General features: G+C 45.6%; 3 protein-coding genes and 6 non-coding genes across 9 annotated transcripts; 6 read left to right on the forward strand and 3 right to left on the reverse strand.

Moving 5' to 3' along the window:
• Positions 1-1322: 1322 nt before the first annotated feature.
• On the reverse strand, positions 1323-1865 carry LOC137288221 (histone H1-delta-like; the record flags this gene model as incomplete). Its single annotated transcript, XM_067820665.1, has 1 exon — positions 1323-1865. A coding segment is annotated over exon 1 (543 nt), but the record flags the coding sequence as incomplete, so codon positions are not given.
• A 1149-nt stretch (positions 1866-3014) lies between these two features.
• On the forward strand, positions 3015-3133 carry LOC137288308 (5S ribosomal RNA). The gene has a single exon (XR_010957087.1). It is a non-coding gene; the product is annotated as a 5S ribosomal RNA (ribosomal RNA).
• Positions 3134-4576: 1443 nt separating this feature from the next.
• On the reverse strand, positions 4577-5119 carry LOC137288222 (histone H1-delta-like; the record flags this gene model as incomplete). Its single annotated transcript, XM_067820666.1, has 1 exon — positions 4577-5119. A coding segment is annotated over exon 1 (543 nt), but the record flags the coding sequence as incomplete, so codon positions are not given.
• Positions 5120-6121: 1002 nt separating this feature from the next.
• Positions 6122-15304, reverse strand: LOC137287886 (uncharacterized). The gene is made up of 3 exons (XM_067820264.1): positions 14786-15304; positions 11508-11618; positions 6122-8722 (listed from the first exon to the last, which is right to left on the reverse strand). Exons 1-3 carry the CDS (start codon positions 15302-15304, stop codon positions 6122-6124), a joined length of 3231 nt encoding a protein of 1076 aa, XP_067676365.1.
• LOC137288309 (5S ribosomal RNA) lies at positions 9946-10064 on the forward strand. Its single transcript, XR_010957088.1, has one exon. It is a non-coding gene; the product is annotated as a 5S ribosomal RNA (ribosomal RNA).
• On the forward strand, positions 13200-13318 carry LOC137288310 (5S ribosomal RNA). Its single transcript, XR_010957089.1, has one exon. It is a non-coding gene; the product is annotated as a 5S ribosomal RNA (ribosomal RNA).
• Positions 15305-16453: 1149 nt separating the features above from the next.
• Positions 16454-16572, forward strand: LOC137288326 (5S ribosomal RNA). Its single transcript, XR_010957104.1, has one exon. It is a non-coding gene; the product is annotated as a 5S ribosomal RNA (ribosomal RNA).
• A 3135-nt stretch (positions 16573-19707) lies between these two features.
• Positions 19708-19826, forward strand: LOC137288338 (5S ribosomal RNA). The gene has a single exon (XR_010957115.1). It is a non-coding gene; the product is annotated as a 5S ribosomal RNA (ribosomal RNA).
• A 3135-nt stretch (positions 19827-22961) lies between these two features.
• Positions 22962-23080, forward strand: LOC137288350 (5S ribosomal RNA). The gene has a single exon (XR_010957125.1). It is a non-coding gene; the product is annotated as a 5S ribosomal RNA (ribosomal RNA).
• Positions 23081-24893: the final 1813 nt, after the last annotated feature.

Below are 24893 nucleotides of genomic sequence, written 5' to 3' on the forward strand. Positions count from 1 at the left end.
AACTCCTGCATGCCTGAATATGCTTGTGAACGATTTGTTCTTACACACTTACATACCGAGGACTTTTCAGTTATACTTCTCACCATTTTCCCCCGTCAGTTCCCTCGACTACTCATCATCTACTCTGAAGGCATGTATGTTTCATTCGCCACATGAAAGTGTCACTGTACTCCGACAATCAAACATGTCATTTACGATCTTACTTTCGTATATTAAAGGCTGCTTATGTCACATCACAATGTTGTTTGTATCAGGTCTCAGCGCACAACTCTTTGCCTATGCAGATGAGATAATAAGGAAAAGGTAAATCGCATTGAACGCCTGCTATAGGATTCACTGGTTTGCTGTAGGAAAATTACTTTCAAATCTGTGACAGCAAGCCCACAGTGATTCCCTGCTTTCTAAACACACATGGCATGACGATGCGGCTGGGTGGTGAATCAGTCAGCTATTTTATGTTTGCAGTTCTAGCTAGGTCACGCAGACGTACTTTACATGTATTAGACAGTATTTCCGTACCTTTACTTTGACACATAACAGCAGTGTTGCAGGCATTGGGGCGAATGTCAAACGCACACGCCTCACACGACCAAGGGTGCACAACTCTTGTCGCCCTAGTCCTGCATAGGCGAGGTGTGTGTCGGTAAAACACCTGGTGGATGTCAACGTGCTTGTGGAGCTTCATGTACACACATAAAAGGAAATCTGTATTGACGATATCTGATATCATCAACACTTTACATGATACATATACAATTTGCATTCTTTGCTTCACACCTTGCTTTGTTTATGTTAAACTTTTGTAGTCTTTGCGTTTATTTTCCTTTGTTTATTTTAGGGTCGGGTATCTGGCTTGGGTGTAATGTGTATGTGGGGTTATGTATTTTGATGGGGCTGGATCTAAGTGAAACAAAACAAGACACACCGGCCATTAGATGGGGTAGGGTTTGGAACGCCCACTATCATATCAATGTAGGAACATACTTATCAAATCCTTCTTTGCTCAATGCTGTATATGCTTTTGCTCAATGTATATGGTTTTACCGACACCTTCCTTGAGCAACGGTTTCTTTGCCTCACCTTTACGGTTAAGGCTCATTTTTTAATTATGATCAGTCTAAGCCATCATTCACACTATACCTGCTATCGCTGACACGCATTCTTTGTTATTTCTATGCTGCTGAAATAAATGGCATTGTTTTGTTATCAGTGTTTTCAAGTTTTCTTTTGGGGTATTTGGATGGCCCTGAAAAGGGCCTTTGGACCACAGAAATGTGGAGCGAAGGCGAGACAAAGAGACCTTAGGCCTTCTTTGGCTTGGTGGCCTTCTTCTTGGGGGTCTTGACCTTCTTGGGTTTGGCAGCTGCCTTCTTAGGGGTCTTTGCCTTCTTGGGCTTGGCTGCAGCTTTCACCTTCTTTGGTGACTTGGCGGCCTTCTTAGCGGCTGTCTTTGGCTTCTTGGCAGCAACTGGCTTCTTGACTTTCTTGGGAGATTTGGCAGCCTTCTTTGGCTTGGCAGCAGGCTTAGCCTTCTTGGGTTTTTCGGCTTTCTTCACCTCGCCAAGACGGAAGGACCCAGCAGCTCCAGTTCCCTTTGATTGCTTCAGTGCACCATTCTTGACTCCATTTTTTAAAGCAACCTTGACGCGAGCATTGATGGCGACCTGGTTGTCACCAACTTTGTAGTTGGCCAGGATGTATTTCAGTATAGCCTGTCGGGAAGAACCACCCCTCTCCTTCAAGGATGAAATAGCTTTCTTGATCATATCCACATAGGTGGGATGTGCGGCAACCTTCTTCGGCTTGGCAGCAGCTTTCTTCTTGGGAGTCTTGACAGCAGCGGGGGCAGCAGCAACATCAGCCATAGTGGTAGGTTTGAGTGCAGAAAGTCACGTCAGCTACAAACGGAGCACGGAGAGCGAATGCCTCTCCCCGACAGCCAGCCCGGGTGATACTACAGAGGCGCGGACGTCGGAGGAGACACCCTGCATGTTGTGGCTGCTAGCTGCTAGCTCGGGAGCGTGTGTGCTTTCTCGTGCATTTGTATCCGAATAATCACTTCTTAATCGAGGAAAGTTTCTATTTTAACTTCATGACTGGATGCAAAAATCATTTGGCTACATGTCTGTTACAATAACAACACTCACAGGTGAATGGTGAAGCCACACGGGCTATTTTCAGTGAAGCCATCGAGGCAAAAATGTAGACATCGTTCGTTTCAAAAGTACATTTCGAGGCTTTAGACTCAAATTCAATCATTTCAAATGTTGTATGTCGTTTCTCAAGATATCTAACTATGAAGGTAAACCCCAACATAACTCATTACTGCCTCTCAGACGCTAAAACAAGCACCCAAACAAAGGCAATGAAGCACGTTTATCTGACAAGTTCGCCATTTTGCGAGAGAAAACATTCGACACTGTTACTGAACACATGATCTGGGGCACTACATTTACTGTTGAAATTTGCTTTTGCCTCATAAGTAAGTAGCTAGGATGTTTCTTTCAATGAAACGGTGTTCCAAGACGCGAATCTCGGCACACAAACGGGGCGCGAACCCCAGTATGTAGAGTAAGATGGACATCTATTATACAAGACGCCGTACAGAACGATACCAGCAGTCGATCGTCACAGATTAACTATTTTTGCCTGCCACGATTAACCCGACTTTCTTGACATCACGACAGTATGGGCCGTCATCGTTTTCATATTAATTTTATTCGAAAAACAACATAGGCTGCATGCACGATCTCTATTGGGCGGGCGAAAACTGGATGTTTGGGGCGAGGGGGCGGGCGAAGTAGTGTGTCCTTTCTCGCAGCAGATGCGCACAGAAACAACGTTCATATGTATCACAAGAACCAAATACTTGCCAGATACTGTAAAGATAACACTCCAACATGAAAACACATGATTGTGTAAACCCACTGAAAATGCGAGGATGCTGTTTGATCGCAATGTCCCTTCCCCACTACCCCGTGTGTATATGTAGCCGAAGTTTGCCGGTGAGCGTTGTCTACGGCCATACCACGTTGAAAACACCGGTTCTCGTCCGATCACCGAAGTTAAGCAAGGTCGGGCCCGGATAGTACTTGGATGGGTGACCGCCTGGGAACACCGGGTGCAGTAGACATTTTCATTTTCTCCTTTTTCATGTATATTTTTTTTTATTTGTTTGTATTTCCACCACAAGGTGCATGTGTATCATTGACATCGGAAAGTCATGATACATTCTATTTCGTTTTGAATGGGCAAACTCCTGCATGCCTGAATATGCTTGTGAACGATTTGTTCTTACACACTTACATACCGAGGACTTTTCAGTTATACTTCTCACCATTTTCCCCCGTCAGTTCCCTCGACTACTCATCATCTACTCTGAAGGCATGTATGTTTCATTCGCCACATGAAAGTGTCACTGTACTCCGACAATCAAACATGTCATTTACGATCTTACTTTCGTATATTAAAGGCTGCTTATGTCACATCACAATGTTGTTTGTATCAGGTCTCAGCGCACAACTCTTTGCCTATGCAGATGAGATAATAAGGAAAAGGTAAATCGCATTGAACGCCTGCTATAGGATTCACTGGTTTGCTGTAGGAAAATTACTTTCAAATCTGTGACAGCAAGCCCACAGTGATTCCCTGCTTTCTAAACACACGTGGCATGACGATGCGGCTGGGTGGTGAATCAGTCAGCTATTTTATGTTTGCAGTTCTAGCTAGGTCACGCAGACGTACTTTACATGTATTAGACAGTATTTCCGTACCTTTACTTTGACACATAACAGCAGTGTTGCAGGCATTGGGGCGAATGTCAAACGCACACGCCTCACACGACCAAGGGTGCACAACTCTTGTCGCCCTAGTCCTGCATAGGCGAGGTGTGTGTCGGTAAAACACCCGGTGGATGTCAACGTGCTTGTGGAGCTTCATGTACACACATAAAAGGAAATCTGTATTGACGATATCTGATATCATCAACACTTTACATGATACATATACAATTTGCATTCTTTGCTTCACACCTTGCTTTGTTTATGTTAAACTTTTGTAGTCTTTGCGTTTATTTTCCTTTGTTTATTTTAGGGTCGGGTATCTGGCTTGGGTGTAATGTGTATGTGGGGTTATGTATTTTGATGGGGCTGGATCTAAGTGAAACAAAACAAGACACACCGGCCATTAGATGGGGTAGGGTTTGGAACGCCCACTATCATATCAATGTAGGAACATACTTATCAAATCCTTCTTTGCTCAATGCTGTATATGCTTTTGCTCAATGTATATGGTTTTACCGACACCTTCCTTGGGCAACGGTTTCTTTGCCTCACCTTTACGGTTAAGGCTCATTTTTTAATTATGATCAGTCTAAGCCATCATTCACACTATACCTGCTATCGCTGACACGCATTCTTTGTTATTTCTATGCTGCTGAAATAAATGGCATTGTTTTGTTATCAGTGTTTTCAAGTTTTCTTTTGGGGTATTTGGATGGCCCTGAAAAGGGCCTTTGGACCACAGAAATGTGGAGCGAAGGCGAGACAAAGAGACCTTAGGCCTTCTTTGGCTTGGTGGCCTTCTTCTTGGGGGTCTTGACCTTCTTGGGTTTGGCAGCTGCCTTCTTAGGGGTCTTTGCCTTCTTGGGCTTGGCTGCAGCTTTCACCTTCTTTGGTGACTTGGCGGCCTTCTTAGCGGCTGTCTTTGGCTTCTTGGCAGCAACTGGCTTCTTGACTTTCTTGGGAGATTTGGCAGCCTTCTTTGGCTTGGCAGCAGGCTTAGCCTTCTTGGGTTTTTCGGCTTTCTTCACCTCGCCAAGACGGAAGGACCCAGCAGCTCCAGTTCCCTTTGATTGCTTCAGTGCACCATTCTTGACTCCATTTTTTAAAGCAACCTTGACGCGAGCATTGATGGCGACCTGGTTGTCACCAACTTTGTAGTTGGCCAGGATGTATTTCAGTATAGCCTGTCGGGAAGAACCACCCCTCTCCTTCAAGGATGAAATAGCTTTCTTGATCATATCCACATAGGTGGGATGTGCGGCAACCTTCTTCGGCTTGGCAGCAGCTTTCTTCTTGGGAGTCTTGACAGCAGCGGGGGCAGCAGCAACATCAGCCATAGTGGTAGGTTTGAGTGCAGAAAGTCACGTCAGCTACAAACGGAGCACGGAGAGCGAATGCCTCTCCCCGTTCGTTCGTTAGTTTAGTGCTTTTGAGGTCGCCTTCGCCGGTTGGCATGTCGGCAGACCTATCCCTCCTTGGGATGCGTGGGGTGTCCCTCTTTGGGACGCATGGTTGCGGACGTGGTTGTGGCTGCCAAGGGCTGGGGGTGTCCCACTTTGGGACGCATGGGCCGTTGCTGGTGTCGGTGCTTGATGGGGGAGTGGGGTACACAGTGGCCTGTGTAATGGGTTTTTTTTTTTTTTTTTTTTTTTTTTTTTTTTTTTTTTTTTTTTTTCGTACGGGAGTAGACACGGCCACTCCCCTCGCTATTTGCTGGGGAGTAGACACGGCTACTCCCCGACTTCACCCTGGGAGTGGGCACGGCCATTCCCCTCGCTATCTACTGGGGAGTAGGCACGGCTACTCTCCGACTTCACCCTGGGAGTGGGCACGGCCACTCCCCTCGCTATCTGTTGGGGAGTAGACACGGCCACTCCCCGACTTCATCCTGGGAATGGGCACGGCCACTCCCCTCGCTATGTGTTGGGGAGTAGACACGGCCACTCCCCGACTTCATCCTGGGAGTGGGCACGGCCACTCCTCTGGCTATCTGCTGGGGAGTAGACACGGCCACTCTCCGGCTTGACCCTGAGAGCGGGCACGGCCACTCCCTTAGCTCTCTGCCGGGGAGTGGACGCAGCCACTCCCTCCCATACCTGCTTCTGGAGCGGATATGGCCTCTCCATTGTGGTTACCTATGCTTACCTTGTTCTGTTTTTGTCCCTCCTTGGGACGCATGTGGTTGTTAATTGCCGACACACGTGCAATGGTCCCAGACTATGGTGGGGAGTTTCAAACCATGGTGCGGTTGGGTTGAGACCTTGGGGATGGGAGCTTGGGTGCAATAATATCCCTGTGTCTGTAACAAACCGGAGGACTGGCTGATTGATATAATTTCTCTATATATACTGACATAGTTCACTGTCCAGAAGAAAGTTTGCTAGTGGCTTATACATTGAATGGTGCTCCGTGTGAGCCAGCAACTGCTTTGCTGTCAACGTATCTAGTTTGGTTTCTTCTTTAAGTGTCTGCCTGATCGTGTCAAATCGTAGGCAGTCCAGCATGATATGAGGGACGGTGGCCTTGGTGTGGCATGTTTGACAGTCTTTGTATGAGGTTTTGGTGGTACCTAGCCTCAGGCGTGTGATCATAATATCCACTCGCCTGTTTTGTGAGGGGCCTGGTAGCTTCCCTTTCACACTGGGGCGGAGTTGATGTAACCATCTGCCTTTGTCTGAGGTGTCCCATAGCCTCTGCCACTTGCTAGTGATTGAATTCTGGATCATACTTCGGATTTCGCTTTTTGAATAGGGATGTTCCAGTGACACATTCAATTCTAGCGCCTGTCTGGCTAGTTTGTCCGCTCTCTCATTGCCGGGTATACCAACGTGAGATGGTATCCAGCACAGCGTGACCTCCTTCTCATTTTCCTGTCTTAGTTTCTGAATGAGAACCAGGATCTCATGGATGGTGTCGGGTCTACTACTGGAGTGCTTGGTTGCCAGTGACTGTATTGCACTGAGTGAGTCTGAGAGGATAACCACTCTTTTCTCATGTAGGTTGCGACAATACCTAAGTGCATGGTGTATGGCTTCCAGCTCTGCAGTGTAGACCGATTGACCGTCCGGCAGGCGTGCCGAGATTGTGTGGTTGGAGGTGGCTGTGTGGATGAGGATACCGTAGGCGGTTCTGTTTCTCACGGGATCTTTTGATCCGTCAGTATATATGTGCGCCGAGTCCTCGTAAACCGTGTCAATCCTACTGAGCGCTCTGACACGTAGTAGCATTGGATTCTCACTTTTAGGCGGTTCATTTGTGAGAGTGGTGTCGACATTTGGAGACCGGAGTCTCCATGGAGGACATTGCACTGTCATTGGTTGGGTTGGAGGTTCTACCTGGTCGCATCCATGCTCTCGCCTTAGCTGGATGACCCTGAGCCCACCTGGCGTTGTGTTGGGTCTCTTTTTAAGCCACGCTTTGGTTCTACCAGAGTAGAGTTTCTCCTCCCACAACCTAGTGACGAGTGGATTGGAGCAGCGACTCCAATAGTTCAATGTCAGTTTCTCTCGCCTGAGATGGAGTGGTAGCTCCCCAGTTTCCACTAATAGGGCCTGGTGGGAGGTACAGGTCGCCGCGCCTGTGACCAGTTTAAGAGCTTGGTATTGAATGTTTTCAAGCCGGCTCAGAGCCGATTGGGAAGCACTGTGGTAGGCTTCGCACCCATAGTCTATTTTACTCCTGATTAGGGACTTATAGAGGGTCAGGAGTGTTTCACTATTCGCTCCCCATGAGCTGCCGGATACAGCTCTCATAGCGTTGAGGTCCTTCTGACAACTCTGGGTGATATTGTCTATATGTTTGGCCCAGGTGAGATGTTGATCGAAGGTTACCCCGAGAAACTTGGCTGATTTCTCAAATTTGACCTCTTTGCCCTTGAGTTTTAGACAGGGTGTGTGGCTTACACGGCAACCCTTACGCTTGAAAACCACTCCTACTGTTTTCTCAGGCGAGATAGTGAAACCCCATTTGTCGCACCATTGTTCCACCCCATCGAGAGCTTCCCTGAGTTGAGCCTGGATCTTGGATAGCTCTCGATGTCTGACCCATACAGCCCCGTCATCGGCGAACTTAGAGGTGTTGGTGTAACTGTCCCGTGGGACGTGTTCAAATAGGTCGTCAATCATGATATTGAATAGCGTGGGACTGATAATGCTTCCTTGCGGTGTGCCATTATCTAACCTGTGTCGCTCAGACAGGTGGTCCCCGAGGAGGACTGATATCGACCTTTCTTGCAAGAAACTTTGAACATAATTTGCCATTTTCCCTCGTACACCAACATTCTCTAGTTTAAGGAGGAGTCCATCGTGCCATACCATGTCAAATGCTTTGCTGAAGTCTAGGAAGACAGCAGCTAGGTACTCTTTCTTGACTTGGGCTAATCTTATATCACTTTCCAGTCGGAAAATGTGGTCAAGACATGAGCGGTTTGATCTAAACCCGCTTTGGTCATGAGATAGGTGTCCGTTTGTTTCAAGGTGATGCTTTAGGCGTATATTCACCATTGCCTCCATACTCTTGCACAGATTTGATGTTAGGGATATTGGGCGATATGAGTTGGCGGACGCCTTCTCCTTTCCTGGTTTGAGCAGAGGTATGACTGCCGCATGTTTCCATGCTGCAGGTACCTCCCCCCTATCCCATATCAGATTGTACAATTGTACGACGACTTTGGCTACGCTGTCAGGCAACCTTTTTAGCATCTCATAGCTGACCATGTCCTCTCCGGGACTAGTACCTTTTTTGTGGTGTATGGCAGTTCTGAACTCCTCCACACTGAAGCATTGATTATAGGCATGCTGTTCGCCTGGGGGCTGTTTGGGCCGTTGCGGTGGCTTCTCTGACTTTGTAAACTCTTCAGAGAAGTTGTTGCTGCTACTGACAGAGGCAAAGTGGGTGGCTAAGATACTGGCTTTTTCCGGTATGGAAGTAGCCCCTGTTATCTTGGGATTGCAAGCGGACTTGCGTTTCCCTCTGATAGCATGTATCTTTTGCCAGACCTGTTTACTGTTTGTTTTGTGGTTGAGCGATCCACAGAACTTTTGCCATGAGTCAGCTCTGGCCTGATCAATGAGATCTTTAACTCGACAGCCAGCCCGGGTGATACTACAGAGGCGCGGACGTCGGAGGAGACACCCTGCATGTTGTGGCTGCTAGCTGCTAGCTCGGGAGCGTGTGTGCTTTCTCGTGCATTTGTATCCGAATAATCACTTCTTAATCGAGGAAAGTTTCTATTTTAACTTCATGACTGGATGCAAAAATCATTTGGCTACATGTCTGTTACAATAACAACACTCACAGGTGAATGGTGAAGCCACACGGGCTATTTTCAGTGAAGCCATCGAGGCAAAAATGTAGACATCGTTCGTTTCAAAAGTACATTTCGAGGCTTTAGACTCAAATTCAATCATTTCAAATGTTGTATGTCGTTTCTCAAGATATCTAACTATGAAGGTAAACCCCAACATAACTCATTACTGCCTCTCAGACGCTAAAACAAGCACCCAAACAAAGGCAATGAAGCACGTTTATCTGACAAGTTCGCCATTTTGCGAGAGAAAACATTCGACACTGTTACTGAACACATGATCTGGGGCACTACATTTACTGTTGAAATTTGCTTTTGCCTCATAAGTAAGTAGCTAGGATGTTTCTTTCAATGAAACGGTGTTCCAAGACGCGAATCTCGGCACACAAACGGGGCGCGAACCCCAGTATGTAGAGTAAGATGGACATCTATTATACAAGACGCCGTACAGAACGATACCAGCAGTCGATCGTCACAGATTAACTATTTTTGCCTGCCACGATTAACCCGACTTTCTTGACATCACGACAGTATGGGCCGTCATCGTTTTCATATTAATTTTATTCGAAAAACAACATAGGCTGCATGCACGATCTCTATTGGGCGGGCGAAAACTGGATGTTTGGGGCGAGGGGGCGGGCGAAGTAGTGTGTCCTTTCTCGCAGCAGATGCGCACAGAAACAACGTTCATATGTATCACAAGAACCAAATACTTGCCAGATACTGTAAAGATAACACTCCAACATGAAAACACATGATTGTGTAAACCCACTGAAAATGCGAGGATGCTGTTTGATCGCAATGTCCCTTCCCCACTACCCCGTGTGTATATGTAGCCGAAGTTTGCCGGTGAGCGTTGTCTACGGCCATACCACGTTGAAAACACCGGTTCTCGTCCGATCACCGAAGTTAAGCAAGGTCGGGCCCGGATAGTACTTGGATGGGTGACCGCCTGGGAACACCGGGTGCAGTAGACATTTTCATTTTCTCCTTTTTCATGTATATTTTTTTTTATTTGTTTGTATTTCCACCACAAGGTGCATGTGTATCATTGACATCGGAAAGTCATGATACATTCTATTTCGTTTTGAATGGGCAAACTCCTGCATGCCTGAATATGCTTGTGAACGATTTGTTCTTACACACTTACATACCGAGGACTTTTCAGTTATACTTCTCACCATTTTCCCCCGTCAGTTCCCTCGACTACTCATCATCTACTCTGAAGGCATGTATGTTTCATTCGCCACATGAAAGTGTCACTGTACTCCGACAATCAAACATGTCATTTACGATCTTACTTTCGTATATTAAAGGCTGCTTATGTCACATCACAATGTTGTTTGTATCAGGTCTCAGCGCACAACTCTTTGCCTATGCAGATGAGATAATAAGGAAAAGGTAAATCGCATTGAACGCCTGCTATAGGATTCACTGGTTTGCTGTAGGAAAATTACTTTCAAATCTGTGACAGCAAGCCCACAGTGATTCCCTGCTTTCTAAACACACGTGGCATGACGATGCGGCTGGGTGGTGAATCAGTCAGCTATTTTATGTTTGCAGTTCTAGCTAGGTCACGCAGACGTACTTTACATGTATTAGACAGTATTTCCGTACCTTTACTTTGACACATAACAGCAGTGTTGCAGGCATTGGGGCGAATGTCAAACGCACACGCCTCACACGACCAAGGGTGCACAACTCTTGTCGCCCTAGTCCTGCATAGGCGAGGTGTGTGTCGGTAAAACACCCGGTGGATGTCAACGTGCTTGTGGAGCTTCATGTACACACATAAAAGGAAATCTGTATTGACGATATCTGATATCATCAACACTTTACATGATACATATACAATTTGCATTCTTTGCTTCACACCTTGCTTTGTTTATGTTAAACTTTTGTAGTCTTTGCGTTTATTTTCCTTTGTTTATTTTAGGGTCGGGTATCTGGCTTGGGTGTAATGTGTATGTGGGGTTATGTATTTTGATGGGGCTGGATCTAAGTGAAACAAAACAAGACACACCGGCCATTAGATGGGGTAGGGTTTGGAACGCCCACTATCATATCAATGTAGGAACATACTTATCAAATCCTTCTTTGCTCAATGCTGTATATGCTTTTGCTCAATGTATATGGTTTTACCGACACCTTCCTTGGGCAACGGTTTCTTTGCCTCACCTTTACGGTTAAGGCTCATTTTTTAATTATGATCAGTCTAAGCCATCATTCACACTATACCTGCTATCGCTGACACGCATTCTTTGTTATTTCTATGCTGCTGAAATAAATGGCATTGTTTTGTTATCAGTGTTTTCAAGTTTTCTTTTGGGGTATTTGGATGGCCCTGAAAAGGGCCTTTGGACCACAGAAATGTGGAGCGAAGGCGAGACAAAGAGACCTTAGGCCTTCTTTGGCTTGGTGGCCTTCTTCTTGGGGGTCTTGACCTTCTTGGGTTTGGCAGCTGCCTTCTTAGGGGTCTTTGCCTTCTTGGGCTTGGCTGCAGCTTTCACCTTCTTTGGTGACTTGGCGGCCTTCTTAGCGGCTGTCTTTGGCTTCTTGGCAGCAACTGGCTTCTTGACTTTCTTGGGAGATTTGGCAGCCTTCTTTGGCTTGGCAGCAGGCTTAGCCTTCTTGGGTTTTTCGGCTTTCTTCACCTCGCCAAGACGGAAGGACCCAGCAGCTCCAGTTCCCTTTGATTGCTTCAGTGCACCATTCTTGACTCCATTTTTTAAAGCAACCTTGACGCGAGCATTGATGGCGACCTGGTTGTCACCAACTTTGTAGTTGGCCAGGATGTATTTCAGTATAGCCTGTCGGGAAGAACCACCCCTCTCCTTCAAGGATGAAATAGCTTTCTTGATCATATCCACATAGGTGGGATGTGCGGCAACCTTCTTCGGCTTGGCAGCAGCTTTCTTCTTGGGAGTCTTGACAGCAGCGGGGGCAGCAGCAACATCAGCCATAGTGGTAGGTTTGAGTGCAGAAAGTCACGTCAGCTACAAACGGAGCACGGAGAGCGAATGCCTCTCCCCGACAGCCAGCCCGGGTGATACTACAGAGGCGCGGACGTCGGAGGAGACACCCTGCATGTTGTGGCTGCTAGCTGCTAGCTCGGGAGCGTGTGTGCTTTCTCGTGCATTTGTATCCGAATAATCACTTCTTAATCGAGGAAAGTTTCTATTTTAACTTCATGACTGGATGCAAAAATCATTTGGCTACATGTCTGTTACAATAACAACACTCACAGGTGAATGGTGAAGCCACACGGGCTATTTTCAGTGAAGCCATCGAGGCAAAAATGTAGACATCGTTCGTTTCAAAAGTACATTTCGAGGCTTTAGACTCAAATTCAATCATTTCAAATGTTGTATGTCGTTTCTCAAGATATCTAACTATGAAGGTAAACCCCAACATAACTCATTACTGCCTCTCAGACGCTAAAACAAGCACCCAAACAAAGGCAATGAAGCACGTTTATCTGACAAGTTCGCCATTTTGCGAGAGAAAACATTCGACACTGTTACTGAACACATGATCTGGGGCACTACATTTACTGTTGAAATTTGCTTTTGCCTCATAAGTAAGTAGCTAGGATGTTTCTTTCAATGAAACGGTGTTCCAAGACGCGAATCTCGGCACACAAACGGGGCGCGAACCCCAGTATGTAGAGTAAGATGGACATCTATTATACAAGACGCCGTACAGAACGATACCAGCAGTCGATCGTCACAGATTAACTATTTTTGCCTGCCACGATTAACCCGACTTTCTTGACATCACGACAGTATGGGCCGTCATCGTTTTCATATTAATTTTATTCGAAAAACAACATAGGCTGCATGCACGATCTCTATTGGGCGGGCGAAAACTGGATGTTTGGGGCGAGGGGGCGGGCGAAGTAGTGTGTCCTTTCTCGCAGCAGATGCGCACAGAAACAACGTTCATATGTATCACAAGAACCAAATACTTGCCAGATACTGTAAAGATAACACTCCAACATGAAAACACATGATTGTGTAAACCCACTGAAAATGCGAGGATGCTGTTTGATCGCAATGTCCCTTCCCCACTACCCCGTGTGTATATGTAGCCGAAGTTTGCCGGTGAGCGTTGTCTACGGCCATACCACGTTGAAAACACCGGTTCTCGTCCGATCACCGAAGTTAAGCAAGGTCGGGCCCGGATAGTACTTGGATGGGTGACCGCCTGGGAACACCGGGTGCAGTAGACATTTTCATTTTCTCCTTTTTCATGTATATTTTTTTTTATTTGTTTGTATTTCCACCACAAGGTGCATGTGTATCATTGACATCGGAAAGTCATGATACATTCTATTTCGTTTTGAATGGGCAAACTCCTGCATGCCTGAATATGCTTGTGAACGATTTGTTCTTACACACTTACATACCGAGGACTTTTCAGTTATACTTCTCACCATTTTCCCCCGTCAGTTCCCTCGACTACTCATCATCTACTCTGAAGGCATGTATGTTTCATTCGCCACATGAAAGTGTCACTGTACTCCGACAATCAAACATGTCATTTACGATCTTACTTTCGTATATTAAAGGCTGCTTATGTCACATCACAATGTTGTTTGTATCAGGTCTCAGCGCACAACTCTTTGCCTATGCAGATGAGATAATAAGGAAAAGGTAAATCGCATTGAACGCCTGCTATAGGATTCACTGGTTTGCTGTAGGAAAATTACTTTCAAATCTGTGACAGCAAGCCCACAGTGATTCCCTGCTTTCTAAACACACGTGGCATGACGATGCGGCTGGGTGGTGAATCAGTCAGCTATTTTATGTTTGCAGTTCTAGCTAGGTCACGCAGACGTACTTTACATGTATTAGACAGTATTTCCGTACCTTTACTTTGACACATAACAGCAGTGTTGCAGGCATTGGGGCGAATGTCAAACGCACACGCCTCACACGACCAAGGGTGCACAACTCTTGTCGCCCTAGTCCTGCATAGGCGAGGTGTGTGTCGGTAAAACACCCGGTGGATGTCAACGTGCTTGTGGAGCTTCATGTACACACATAAAAGGAAATCTGTATTGACGATATCTGATATCATCAACACTTTACATGATACATATACAATTTGCATTCTTTGCTTCACACCTTGCTTTGTTTATGTTAAACTTTTGTAGTCTTTGCGTTTATTTTCCTTTGTTTATTTTAGGGTCGGGTATCTGGCTTGGGTGTAATGTGTATGTGGGGTTATGTATTTTGATGGGGCTGGATCTAAGTGAAACAAAACAAGACACACCGGCCATTAGATGGGGTAGGGTTTGGAACGCCCACTATCATATCAATGTAGGAACATACTTATCAAATCCTTCTTTGCTCAATGCTGTATATGCTTTTGCTCAATGTATATGGTTTTACCGACACCTTCCTTGGGCAACGGTTTCTTTGCCTCACCTTTACGGTTAAGGCTCATTTTTTAATTATGATCAGTCTAAGCCATCATTCACACTATACCTGCTATCGCTGACACGCATTCTTTGTTATTTCTATGCTGCTGAAATAAATGGCATTGTTTTGTTATCAGTGTTTTCAAGTTTTCTTTTGGGGTATTTGGATGGCCCTGAAAAGGGCCTTTGGACCACAGAAATGTGGAGCGAAGGCGAGACAAAGAGACCTTAGGCCTTCTTTGGCTTGGTGGCCTTCTTCTTGGGGGTCTTGACCTTCTTGGGTTTGGCAGCTGCCTTCTTAGGGGTCTTTGCCTTCTTGGGCTTGGCTGCAGCTTTCACCTTCTTTGGTGACTTGGCGGCCTTCTTAGCGGCTGTCTTTGGCTTCTTGGCAGCAACTGGCTTCTTGACTTTCTTGGGAGATTTGGCAGCCTTCTTTGGCTTGGCAGCAGGCTTAGCCTTCTTGGGTTTTTCGGCTTTCTTCACCTCGCCAAGACGGAAGGACCCAGCAGCTCCAGTTCCCTTTGATTGCTTCAGTGCACCATTCTTGACTCCATTTTTTAAAGCAACCTTGACGCGAGCATTGATGGCGACCTGGTTGTCACCAACTTTGTAGTTGGCCAGGATGTATTTCAGTATAGCCTGTCGGGAAGAACCACCCCTCTCCTTCAAGGATGAAATAGCTTTCTTGATCATATCCACATAGGTGGGATGTGCGGCAACCTTCTTCGGCTTGGCAGCAGCTTTCTTCTTGGGAGTCTTGACAGCAGCGGGGGCAGCAGCAACATCAGCCATAGTGGTAGGTTTGAGTGCAGAAAGTCACGTCAGCTACAAACGGAGCACGGAGAGCGAATGCCTCTCCCCGACAGCCAGCCCGGGTGATACTACAGAGGCGCGGACGTCGGAGGAGACACCCTGCATGTTGTGGCTGCTAGCTGCTAGCTCGGGAGCGTGTGTGCTTTCTCGTGCATTTCTATCCGAATAATCACTTCTTAATCGAGGAAAGTTTCTATTTTAACTTCATGACTGGATGCAAAAATCATTTGGCTACATGTCTGTTACAATAACAACACTCACAGGTGAATGGTGAAGCCACACGGGCTATTTTCAGTGAAGCCATCGAGGCAAAAATGTAGACATCGTTCGTTTCAAAAGTACATTTCGAGGCTTTAGACTCAAATTCAATCATTTCAAATGTTGTATGTCGTTTCTCAAGATATCTAACTATGAAGGTAAACCCCAACATAACTCATTACTGCCTCTCAGACGCTAAAACAAGCACCCAAACAAAGGCAATGAAGCACGTTTATCTGACAAGTTCGCCATTTTGCGAGAGAAAACATTCGACACTGTTACTGAACACATGATCTGGGGCACTACATTTACTGTTGAAATTTGCTTTTGCCTCATAAGTAAGTAGCTAGGATGTTTCTTTCAATGAAACGGTGTTCCAAGACGCGAATCTCGGCACACAAACGGGGCGCGAACCCCAGTATGTAGAGTAAGATGGACATCTATTATACAAGACGCCGTACAGAACGATACCAGCAGTCGATCGTCACAGATTAACTATTTTTGCCTGCCACGATTAACCCGACTTTCTTGACATCACGACAGTATGGGCCGTCATCGTTTTCATATTAATTTTATTCGAAAAACAACATAGGCTGCATGCACGATCTCTATTGGGCGGGCGAAAACTGGATGTTTGGGGCGAGGGGGCGGGCGAAGTAGTGTGTCCTTTCTCGCAGCAGATGCGCACAGAAACAACGTTCATATGTATCACAAGAACCAAATACTTGCCAGATACTGTAAAGATAACACTCCAACATGAAAACACATGATTGTGTAAACCCACTGAAAATGCGAGGATGCTGTTTGATCGCAATGTCCCTTCCCCACTACCCCGTGTGTATATGTAGCCGAAGTTTGCCGGTGAGCGTTGTCTACGGCCATACCACGTTGAAAACACCGGTTCTCGTCCGATCACCGAAGTTAAGCAACGTCGGGCCCGGATAGTACTTGGATGGGTGACCGCCTGGGAACACCGGGTGCAGTAGACATTTTCATTTTCTCCTTTTTCATGTATATTTTTTTTTATTTGTTTGTATTTCCACCACAAGGTGCATGTGTATCATTGACATCGGAAAGTCATGATACATTCTATTTCGTTTTGAATGGGCAAACTCCTGCATGCCTGAATATGCTTGTGAACGATTTGTTCTTACACACTTACATACCGAGGACTTTTCAGTTATACTTCTCACCATTTTCCCCCGTCAGTTCCCTCGACTACTCATCATCTACTCTGAAGGCATGTATGTTTCATTCGCCACATGAAAGTGTCACTGTACTCCGACAATCAAACATGTCATTTACGATCTTACTTTCGTATATTAAAGGCTGCTTATGTCACATCACAATGTTGTTTGTATCAGGTCTCAGCGCACAACTCTTTGCCTATGCAGATGAGATAATAAGGAAAAGGTAAATCGCATTGAACGCCTGCTATAGGATTCACTGGTTTGCTGTAGGAAAATTACTTTCAAATCTGTGACAGCAAGCCCACAGTGATTCCCTGCTTTCTAAACACACGTGGCATGACGATGCGGCTGGGTGGTGAATCAGTCAGCTATTTTATGTTTGCAGTTCTAGCTAGGTCACGCAGACGTACTTTACATGTATTAGACAGTATTTCCGTACCTTTACTTTGACACATAACAGCAGTGTTGCAGGCATTGGGGCGAATGTCAAACGCACACGCCTCACACGACCAAGGGTGCACAACTCTTGTCGCCCTAGTCCTGCATAGGCGAGGTGTGTGTCGGTAAAACACCCGGTGGATGTCAACGTGCTTGTGGAGCTACATGTACACACATAAAAGGAAATCTGTATTGACGATATCTGATATCATCAACACTTTACATGATACATATACAATTTGCATTCTTTGCTTCACATCTTGCTTTGTTTATGTTAAACTTTTGTAGTCTTTGCGTTTATTTTCCTTTGTTTATTTTAGGGTCGGGTATCTGGCTTGGGTGTAATGTGTATGTGGGGTTATGTATTTTGATGGGGCTGGATCTAAGTGAAACAAAACAAGACACACCGGCCATTAGATGGGGTAGGGTTTGGAACGCCCACTATCATATCAATGTAGGAACATACTTATCAAATCCTTCTTTGCTCAATGCTGTATATGCTTTTGCTCAATGTATATGGTTTTACCGACACCTTCCTTGGGCAACGGTTTCTTTGCCTCACCTTTACGGTTAAGGCTCATTTTTTAATTATGATCAGTCTAAGCCATCATTCACACTATACCTGCTATCGCTGACACGCATTCTTTGTTATTTCTATGCTGCTGAAATAAATGGCATTGTTTTGTTATCAGTGTTTTCAAGTTTTCTTTTGGGGTATTTGGATGGCCCTGAAAAGGGCCTTTGGACCACAGAAATGTGGAGCGAAGGCGAGACAAAGAGACCTTAGGCCTTCTTTGGCTTGGTGGCCTTCTTCTTGGGGGTCTTGACCTTCTTGGGTTTGGCAGCTGCCTTCTTAGGGGTCTTTGCCTTCTTGGGCTTGGCTGCAGCTTTCACCTTCTTTGGTGACTTGGCGGCCTTCTTAGCGGCTGTCTTTGGCTTCTTGGCAGCAACTGGCTTCTTGACTTTCTTGGGAGATTTGGCAGCCTTCTTTGGCTTGGTAGCAGGCTTAGCCTTCTTGGGTTTTTCGGCTTTCTTCACCTCGCCAAGACGGAAGGACCCAGCAGCTCCAGTTCCCTTTGATTGCTTCAGTGCACCATTCTTGACTCCATTTTTCAAAGCAACCTTGACGCGAGCATTGATGGCGACCAGGTTGTCACCAACTTTGTAGTTGGCCAGGATGTATTTCAGTATAGCCTGTCGGGAAGAACCACCCCTCTCCTTCAAGGATGAAATAGCTTTCTTGATCATATCCACATAGGTGGGATGTGCGGCAACCTTCTTCGGCTTGGCAGCAGCTTTCTTCTTGGGAGTCTTGACAGCAGCGGGGGCAGCAGCAACATCAGCCATAGTGGTAGGTTTGAGTGCAGAAAGTCACGTCAGCTACAAACGGAGCACGGAGAGCGAATGCCTCTCCCCGACAGCCAGCCCGGGTGATACTACAGAGGCGCGGACGTCGGAGGAGACACCCTGCATGTTGTGGCTGCTAGCTGCTAGCTCGGGAGCGTGTGTGCTTTCTCGTGCATTTGTATCCGAATAATCACTTCTTAATCGAGGAAAGTTTCTATTTTAACTTCATGACTGGATGCAAAAATCATTTGGCTACATGTCTGTTACAATAACAACACTCACAGGTGAATGGTGAAGCCACACGGGCTATTTTCAGTGAAGCCATCGAGGCAAAAATGTAGACATCGTTCGTTTCAAAAGTACATTTCGAGGCTTTAGACTCAAATTCAATCATTTCAAATGTTGTATGTCGTTTCTCAAGATATCTAACTATGAAGGTAAACCCCAACATAACTCATTACTGCCTCTCAGACGCTAAAACAAGCACCCAAACAAAGGCAATGAAGCACGTTTATCTGACAAGTTCGCCATTTTGCGAGAGAAAACATTCGACACTGTTACTGAACACATGATCTGGGGCACTACATTTACTGTTGAAATTTGCTTTTGCCTCATAAGTAAGTAGCTAGGATGTTTCTTTCAATGAAACGGTGTTCCAAGACGCGAATCTCGGCACACAAACGGGGCGCGAACCCCAGTATGTAGAGTAAGATGGACATCTATTATACAAGACGCCGTACAGAACGATACCAGCAGTCGATCGTCACAGATTAACTATTTTTGCCTGCCACGATTAACCCGACTTTCTTGACATCACGACAGTATGGGCCGTCATCGTTTTCATATTAATTTTATTCGAAAAACAACATAGGCTGCATGCACGATCTCTATTGGGCGGGCGAAAACTGGATGTTTGGGGCGAGGGGGCGGGCGAAGTAGTGTGTCCTTTCTCGCAGCAGATGCGCACAGAAACAACGTTCATATGTATCACAAGAACCAAATACTTGCCAGATACTGTAAAGATAACACTCCAACATGAAAACACATGATTGTGTAAACCCACTGAAAATGCGAGGATGCTGTTTGATCGCAATGTCCCTTCCCCACTACCCCGTGTGTATATGTAGCCGAAGTTTGCCGGTGAGCGTTGTCTACGGCCATACCACGTTGAAAACACCGGTTCTCGTCCGATCACCGAAGTTAAGCAACGTCGGGCCCGGATAGTACTTGGATGGGTGACCGCCTGGGAACACCGGGTGCAGTAGACATTTTCATTTTCTCCTTTTTCATGTATATTTTTTTTTATTTGTTTGTATTTCCACCACAAGGTGCATGTGTATCATTGACATCGGAAAGTCATGATACATTCTATTTCGTTTTGAATGGGCAAACTCCTGCATGCCTGAATATGCTTGTGAACGATTTGTTCTTACACACTTACATACCGAGGACTTTTCAGTTATACTTCTCACCATTTTCCCCCGTCAGTTCCCTCGACTACTCATCATCTACTCTGAAGGCATGTATGTTTCATTCGCCACATGAAAGTGTCACTGTACTCCGACAATCAAACATGTCATTTACGATCTTACTTTCGTATATTAAAGGCTGCTTATGTCACATCACAATGTTGTTTGTATCAGGTCTCAGCGCACAACTCTTTGCCTATGCAGATGAGATAATAAGGAAAAGGTAAATCGCATTGAACGCCTGCTATAGGATTCACTGGTTTGCTGTAGGAAAATTACTTTCAAATCTGTGACAGCAAGCCCACAGTGATTCCCTGCTTTCTAAACACACGTGGCATGACGATGCGGCTGGGTGGTGAATCAGTCAGCTATTTTATGTTTGCAGTTCTAGCTAGGTCACGCAGACGTACTTTACATGTATTAGACAGTATTTCCGTACCTTTACTTTGACACATAACAGCAGTGTTGCAGGCATTGGGGCGAATGTCAAACGCACACGCCTCACACGACCAAGGGTGCACAACTCTTGTCGCCCTAGTCCTGCATAGGCGAGGTGTGTGTCGGTAAAACACCCGGTGGATGTCAACGTGCTTGTGGAGCTACATGTACACACATAAAAGGAAATCTGTATTGACGATATCTGATATCATCAACACTTTACATGATACATATACAATTTGCATTCTTTGCTTCACATCTTGCTTTGTTTATGTTAAACTTTTGTAGTCTTTGCGTTTATTTTCCTTTGTTTATTTTAGGGTCGGGTATCTGGCTTGGGTGTAATGTGTATGTGGGGTTATGTATTTTGATGGGGCTGGATCTAAGTGAAACAAAACAAGACACACCGGCCATTAGATGGGGTAGGGTTTGGAACGCCCACTATCATATCAATGTAGGAACATACTTATCAAATCCTTCTTTGCTCAATGCTGTATATGCTTTTGCTCAATGTATATGGTTTTACCGACACCTTCCTTGGGCAACGGTTTCTTTGCCTCACCTTTACGGTTAAGGCTCATTTTTTAATTATGATCAGTCTAAGCCATCATTCACACTATACCTGCTATCGCTGACACGCATTCTTTGTTATTTCTATGCTGCTGAAATAAATGGCATTGTTTTGTTATCAGTGTTTTCAAGTTTTCTTTTGGGGTATTTGGATGGCCCTGAAAAGGGCCTTTGGACCACAGAAATGTGGAGCGAAGGCGAGACAAAGAGACCTTAGGCCTTCTTTGGCTTGGTGGCCTTCTTCTTGGGGGTCTTGACCTTCTTGGGTTTGGCAGCTGCCTTCTTAGGGGTCTTTGCCTTCTTGGGCTTGGCTGCAGCTTTCACCTTCTTTGGTGACTTGGCGGCCTTCTTAGCGGCTGTCTTTGGCTTCTTGGCAGCAACTGGCTTCTTGACTTTCTTGGGAGATTTGGCAGCCTTCTTTGGCTTGGTAGCAGGCTTAGCCTTCTTGGGTTTTTCGGCTTTCTTCACCTCGCCAAGACGGAAGGACCCAGCAGCTCCAGTTCCCTTTGATTGCTTCAGTGCACCATTCTTGACTCCATTTTTCAAAGCAACCTTGACGCGAGCATTGATGGCGACCAGGTTGTCACCAACTTTGTAGTTGGCCAGGATGTATTTCAGTATAGCCTGTCGGGAAGAACCACCCCTCTCCTTCAAGGATGAAATAGCTTTCTTGATCATATCCACATAGGTGGGATGTGCGGCAACCTTCTTCGGCTTGGCAGCAGCTTTCTTCTTGGGAGTCTTGACAGCAGCGGGGGCAGCAGCAACATCAGCCATAGTGGTAGGTTTGAGTGCAGAAAGTCACGTCAGCTACAAACGGAGCACGGAGAGCGAATGCCTCTCCCCGACAGCCAGCCCGGGTGATACTACAGAGGCGCGGACGTCGGAGGAGACACCCTGCATGTTGTGGCTGCTAGCTGCTAGCTCGGGAGCGTGTGTGCTTTCTCGTGCATTTGTATCCGAATAATCACTTCTTAATCGAGGAAAGTTTCTATTTTAACTTCATGACTGGATGCAAAAATCATTTGGCTACATGTCTGTTACAATAACAACACTCACAGGTGAATGGTGAAGCCACACGGGCTATTTTCAGTGAAGCCATCGAGGCAAAAATGTAGACATCGTTCGTTTCAAAAGTACATTTCGAGGCTTTAGACTCAAATTCAATCATTTCAAATGTTGTATGTCGTTTCTCAAGATATCTAACTATGAAGGTAAACCCCAACATAACTCATTACTGCCTCTCAGACGCTAAAACAAGCACCCAAACAAAGGCAATGAAGCACGTTTATCTGACAAGTTCGCCATTTTGCGAGAGAAAACATTCGACACTGTTACTGAACACATGATCTGGGGCACTACATTTACTGTTGAAATTTGCTTTTGCCTCATAAGTAAGTAGCTAGGATGTTTCTTTCAATGAAACGGTGTTCCAAGACGCGAATCTCGGCACACAAACGGGGCGCGAACCCCAGTATGTAGAGTAAGATGGACATCTATTATACAAGACGCCGTACAGAACGATACCAGCAGTCGATCGTCACAGATTAACTATTTTTGCCTGCCACGATTAACCCGACTTTCTTGACATCACGACAGTATGGGCCGTCATCGTTTTCATATTAATTTTATTCGAAAAACAACATAGGCTGCATGCACGATCTCTATTGGGCGGGCGAAAACTGGATGTTTGGGGCGAGGGGGCGGGCGAAGTAGTGTGTCCTTTCTCGCAGCAGATGCGCACAGAAACAACGTTCATATGTATCACAAGAACCAAATACTTGCCAGATACTGTAAAGATAACACTCCAACATGAAAACACATGATTGTGTAAACCCACTGAAAATGCGAGGATGCTGTTTGATCGCAATGTCCCTTCCCCACTACCCCGTGTGTATATGTAGCCGAAGTTTGCCGGTGAGCGTTGTCTACGGCCATACCACGTTGAAAACACCGGTTCTCGTCCGATCACCGAAGTTAAGCAACGTCGGGCCCGGATAGTACTTGGATGGGTGACCGCCTGGGAACACCGGGTGCAGTAGACATTTTCATTTTCTCCTTTTTCATGTATATTTTTTTTTATTTGTTTGTATTTCCACCACAAGGTGCATGTGTATCATTGACATCGGAAAGTCATGATACATTCTATTTCGTTTTGAATGGGCAAACTCCTGCATGCCTGAATATGCTTGTGAACGATTTGTTCTTACACACTTACATACCGAGGACTTTTCAGTTATACTTCTCACCATTTTCCCCCGTCAGTTCCCTCGACTACTCATCATCTACTCTGAAGGCATGTATGTTTCATTCGCCACATGAAAGTGTCACTGTACTCCGACAATCAAACATGTCATTTACGATCTTACTTTCGTATATTAAAGGCTGCTTATGTCACATCACAATGTTGTTTGTATCAGGTCTCAGCGCACAACTCTTTGCCTATGCAGATGAGATAATAAGGAAAAGGTAAATCGCATTGAACGCCTGCTATAGGATTCACTGGTTTGCTGTAGGAAAATTACTTTCAAATCTGTGACAGCAAGCCCACAGTGATTCCCTGCTTTCTAAACACACATGGCATGACGATGCGGCTGGGTGGTGAATCAGTCAGCTATTTTATGTTTGCAGTTGTAGCTAGGTCACGCAGACGTACTTTACATGTATTAGACAGTATTTCCGTACCTTTACTTTGACACATAACAGCAGTGTTGCAGGCATTGGGGCGAATGTCAAACGCACACGCCTCACACGACCAAGGGTGCACAACTCTTGTCGCCCTAGTCCTGCATAGGCGAGGTGTGTGTCGGTAAAACACCCGGTGGATGTCAACGTGCTTGTGGAGCTACATGTACACACATAAAAGGAAATCTGTATTGACGATATCTGATATCATCAACACTTTACATGATACATATACAATTTGCATTCTTTGCTTCACATCTTGCTTTGTTTATGTTAAACTTTTGTAGTCTTTGCGTTTATTTTCCTTTGTTTATTTTAGGGTCGGGTATCTGGCTTGGGTGTAATGTGTATGTGGGGTTATGTATTTTGATGGGGCTGGATCTAAGTGAAACAAAACAAGACACACCGGCCATTAGATGGGGTAGGGTTTGGAACGCCCACTATCATATCAATGTAGGAACATACTTATCAAATCCTTCTTTGCTCAATGCTGTATATGCTTTTGCTCAATGTATATGGTTTTACCGACACCTTCCTTGGGCAACGGTTTCTTTGCCTCACCTTTACGGTTAAGGCTCATTTTTTAATTATCATCAGTCTAAGCCATCATTCACACTATACCTGCTATCGCTGACACGCATTCTTTGTTATTTCTATGCTGCTGAAATAAATGGCATTGTTTTGTTATCAGTGTTTTCAAGTTTTCTTTTGGGGTATTTGGATGGCCCTGAAAAGGGCCTTTGGACCACAGAAATGTGGAGCGAAGGCGAGACAAAGAGACCTTAGGCCTTCTTTGGCTTGGTGGCCTTCTTCTTGGGGGTCTTGACCTACTTGGGTTTGGCAGCTGCCTTCTTAGGGGTCTTTGCCTTCTTGGGCTTGGCTGCAGCTTTCACCTTCTTTGGTGACTTGGCGGCCTTCTTAGCGGCTGTCTTTGGCTTCTTGGCAGCAACTGGCTTCTTGACTTTCTTGGGAGATTTGGCAGCCTTCTTTGGCTTGGTAGCAGGCTTAGCCTTCTTGGGTTTTTCGGCTTTCTTCACCTCGCCAAGACGGAAGGACCCAGCAGCTCCAGTTCCCTTTGATTGCTTCAGTGCACCATTCTTGACTCCATTTTTCAAAGCAACCTTGACGCGAGCATTGATGGCGACCAGGTTGTCACCAACTTTGTAGTTGGCC

The sequence above is a fragment of the Haliotis asinina genome, chromosome 6 (assembly GCF_037392515.1).
Source record: "Haliotis asinina isolate JCU_RB_2024 chromosome 6, JCU_Hal_asi_v2, whole genome shotgun sequence".
Taxonomy (NCBI): Eukaryota; Metazoa; Mollusca; class Gastropoda; order Lepetellida; family Haliotidae; genus Haliotis; species Haliotis asinina.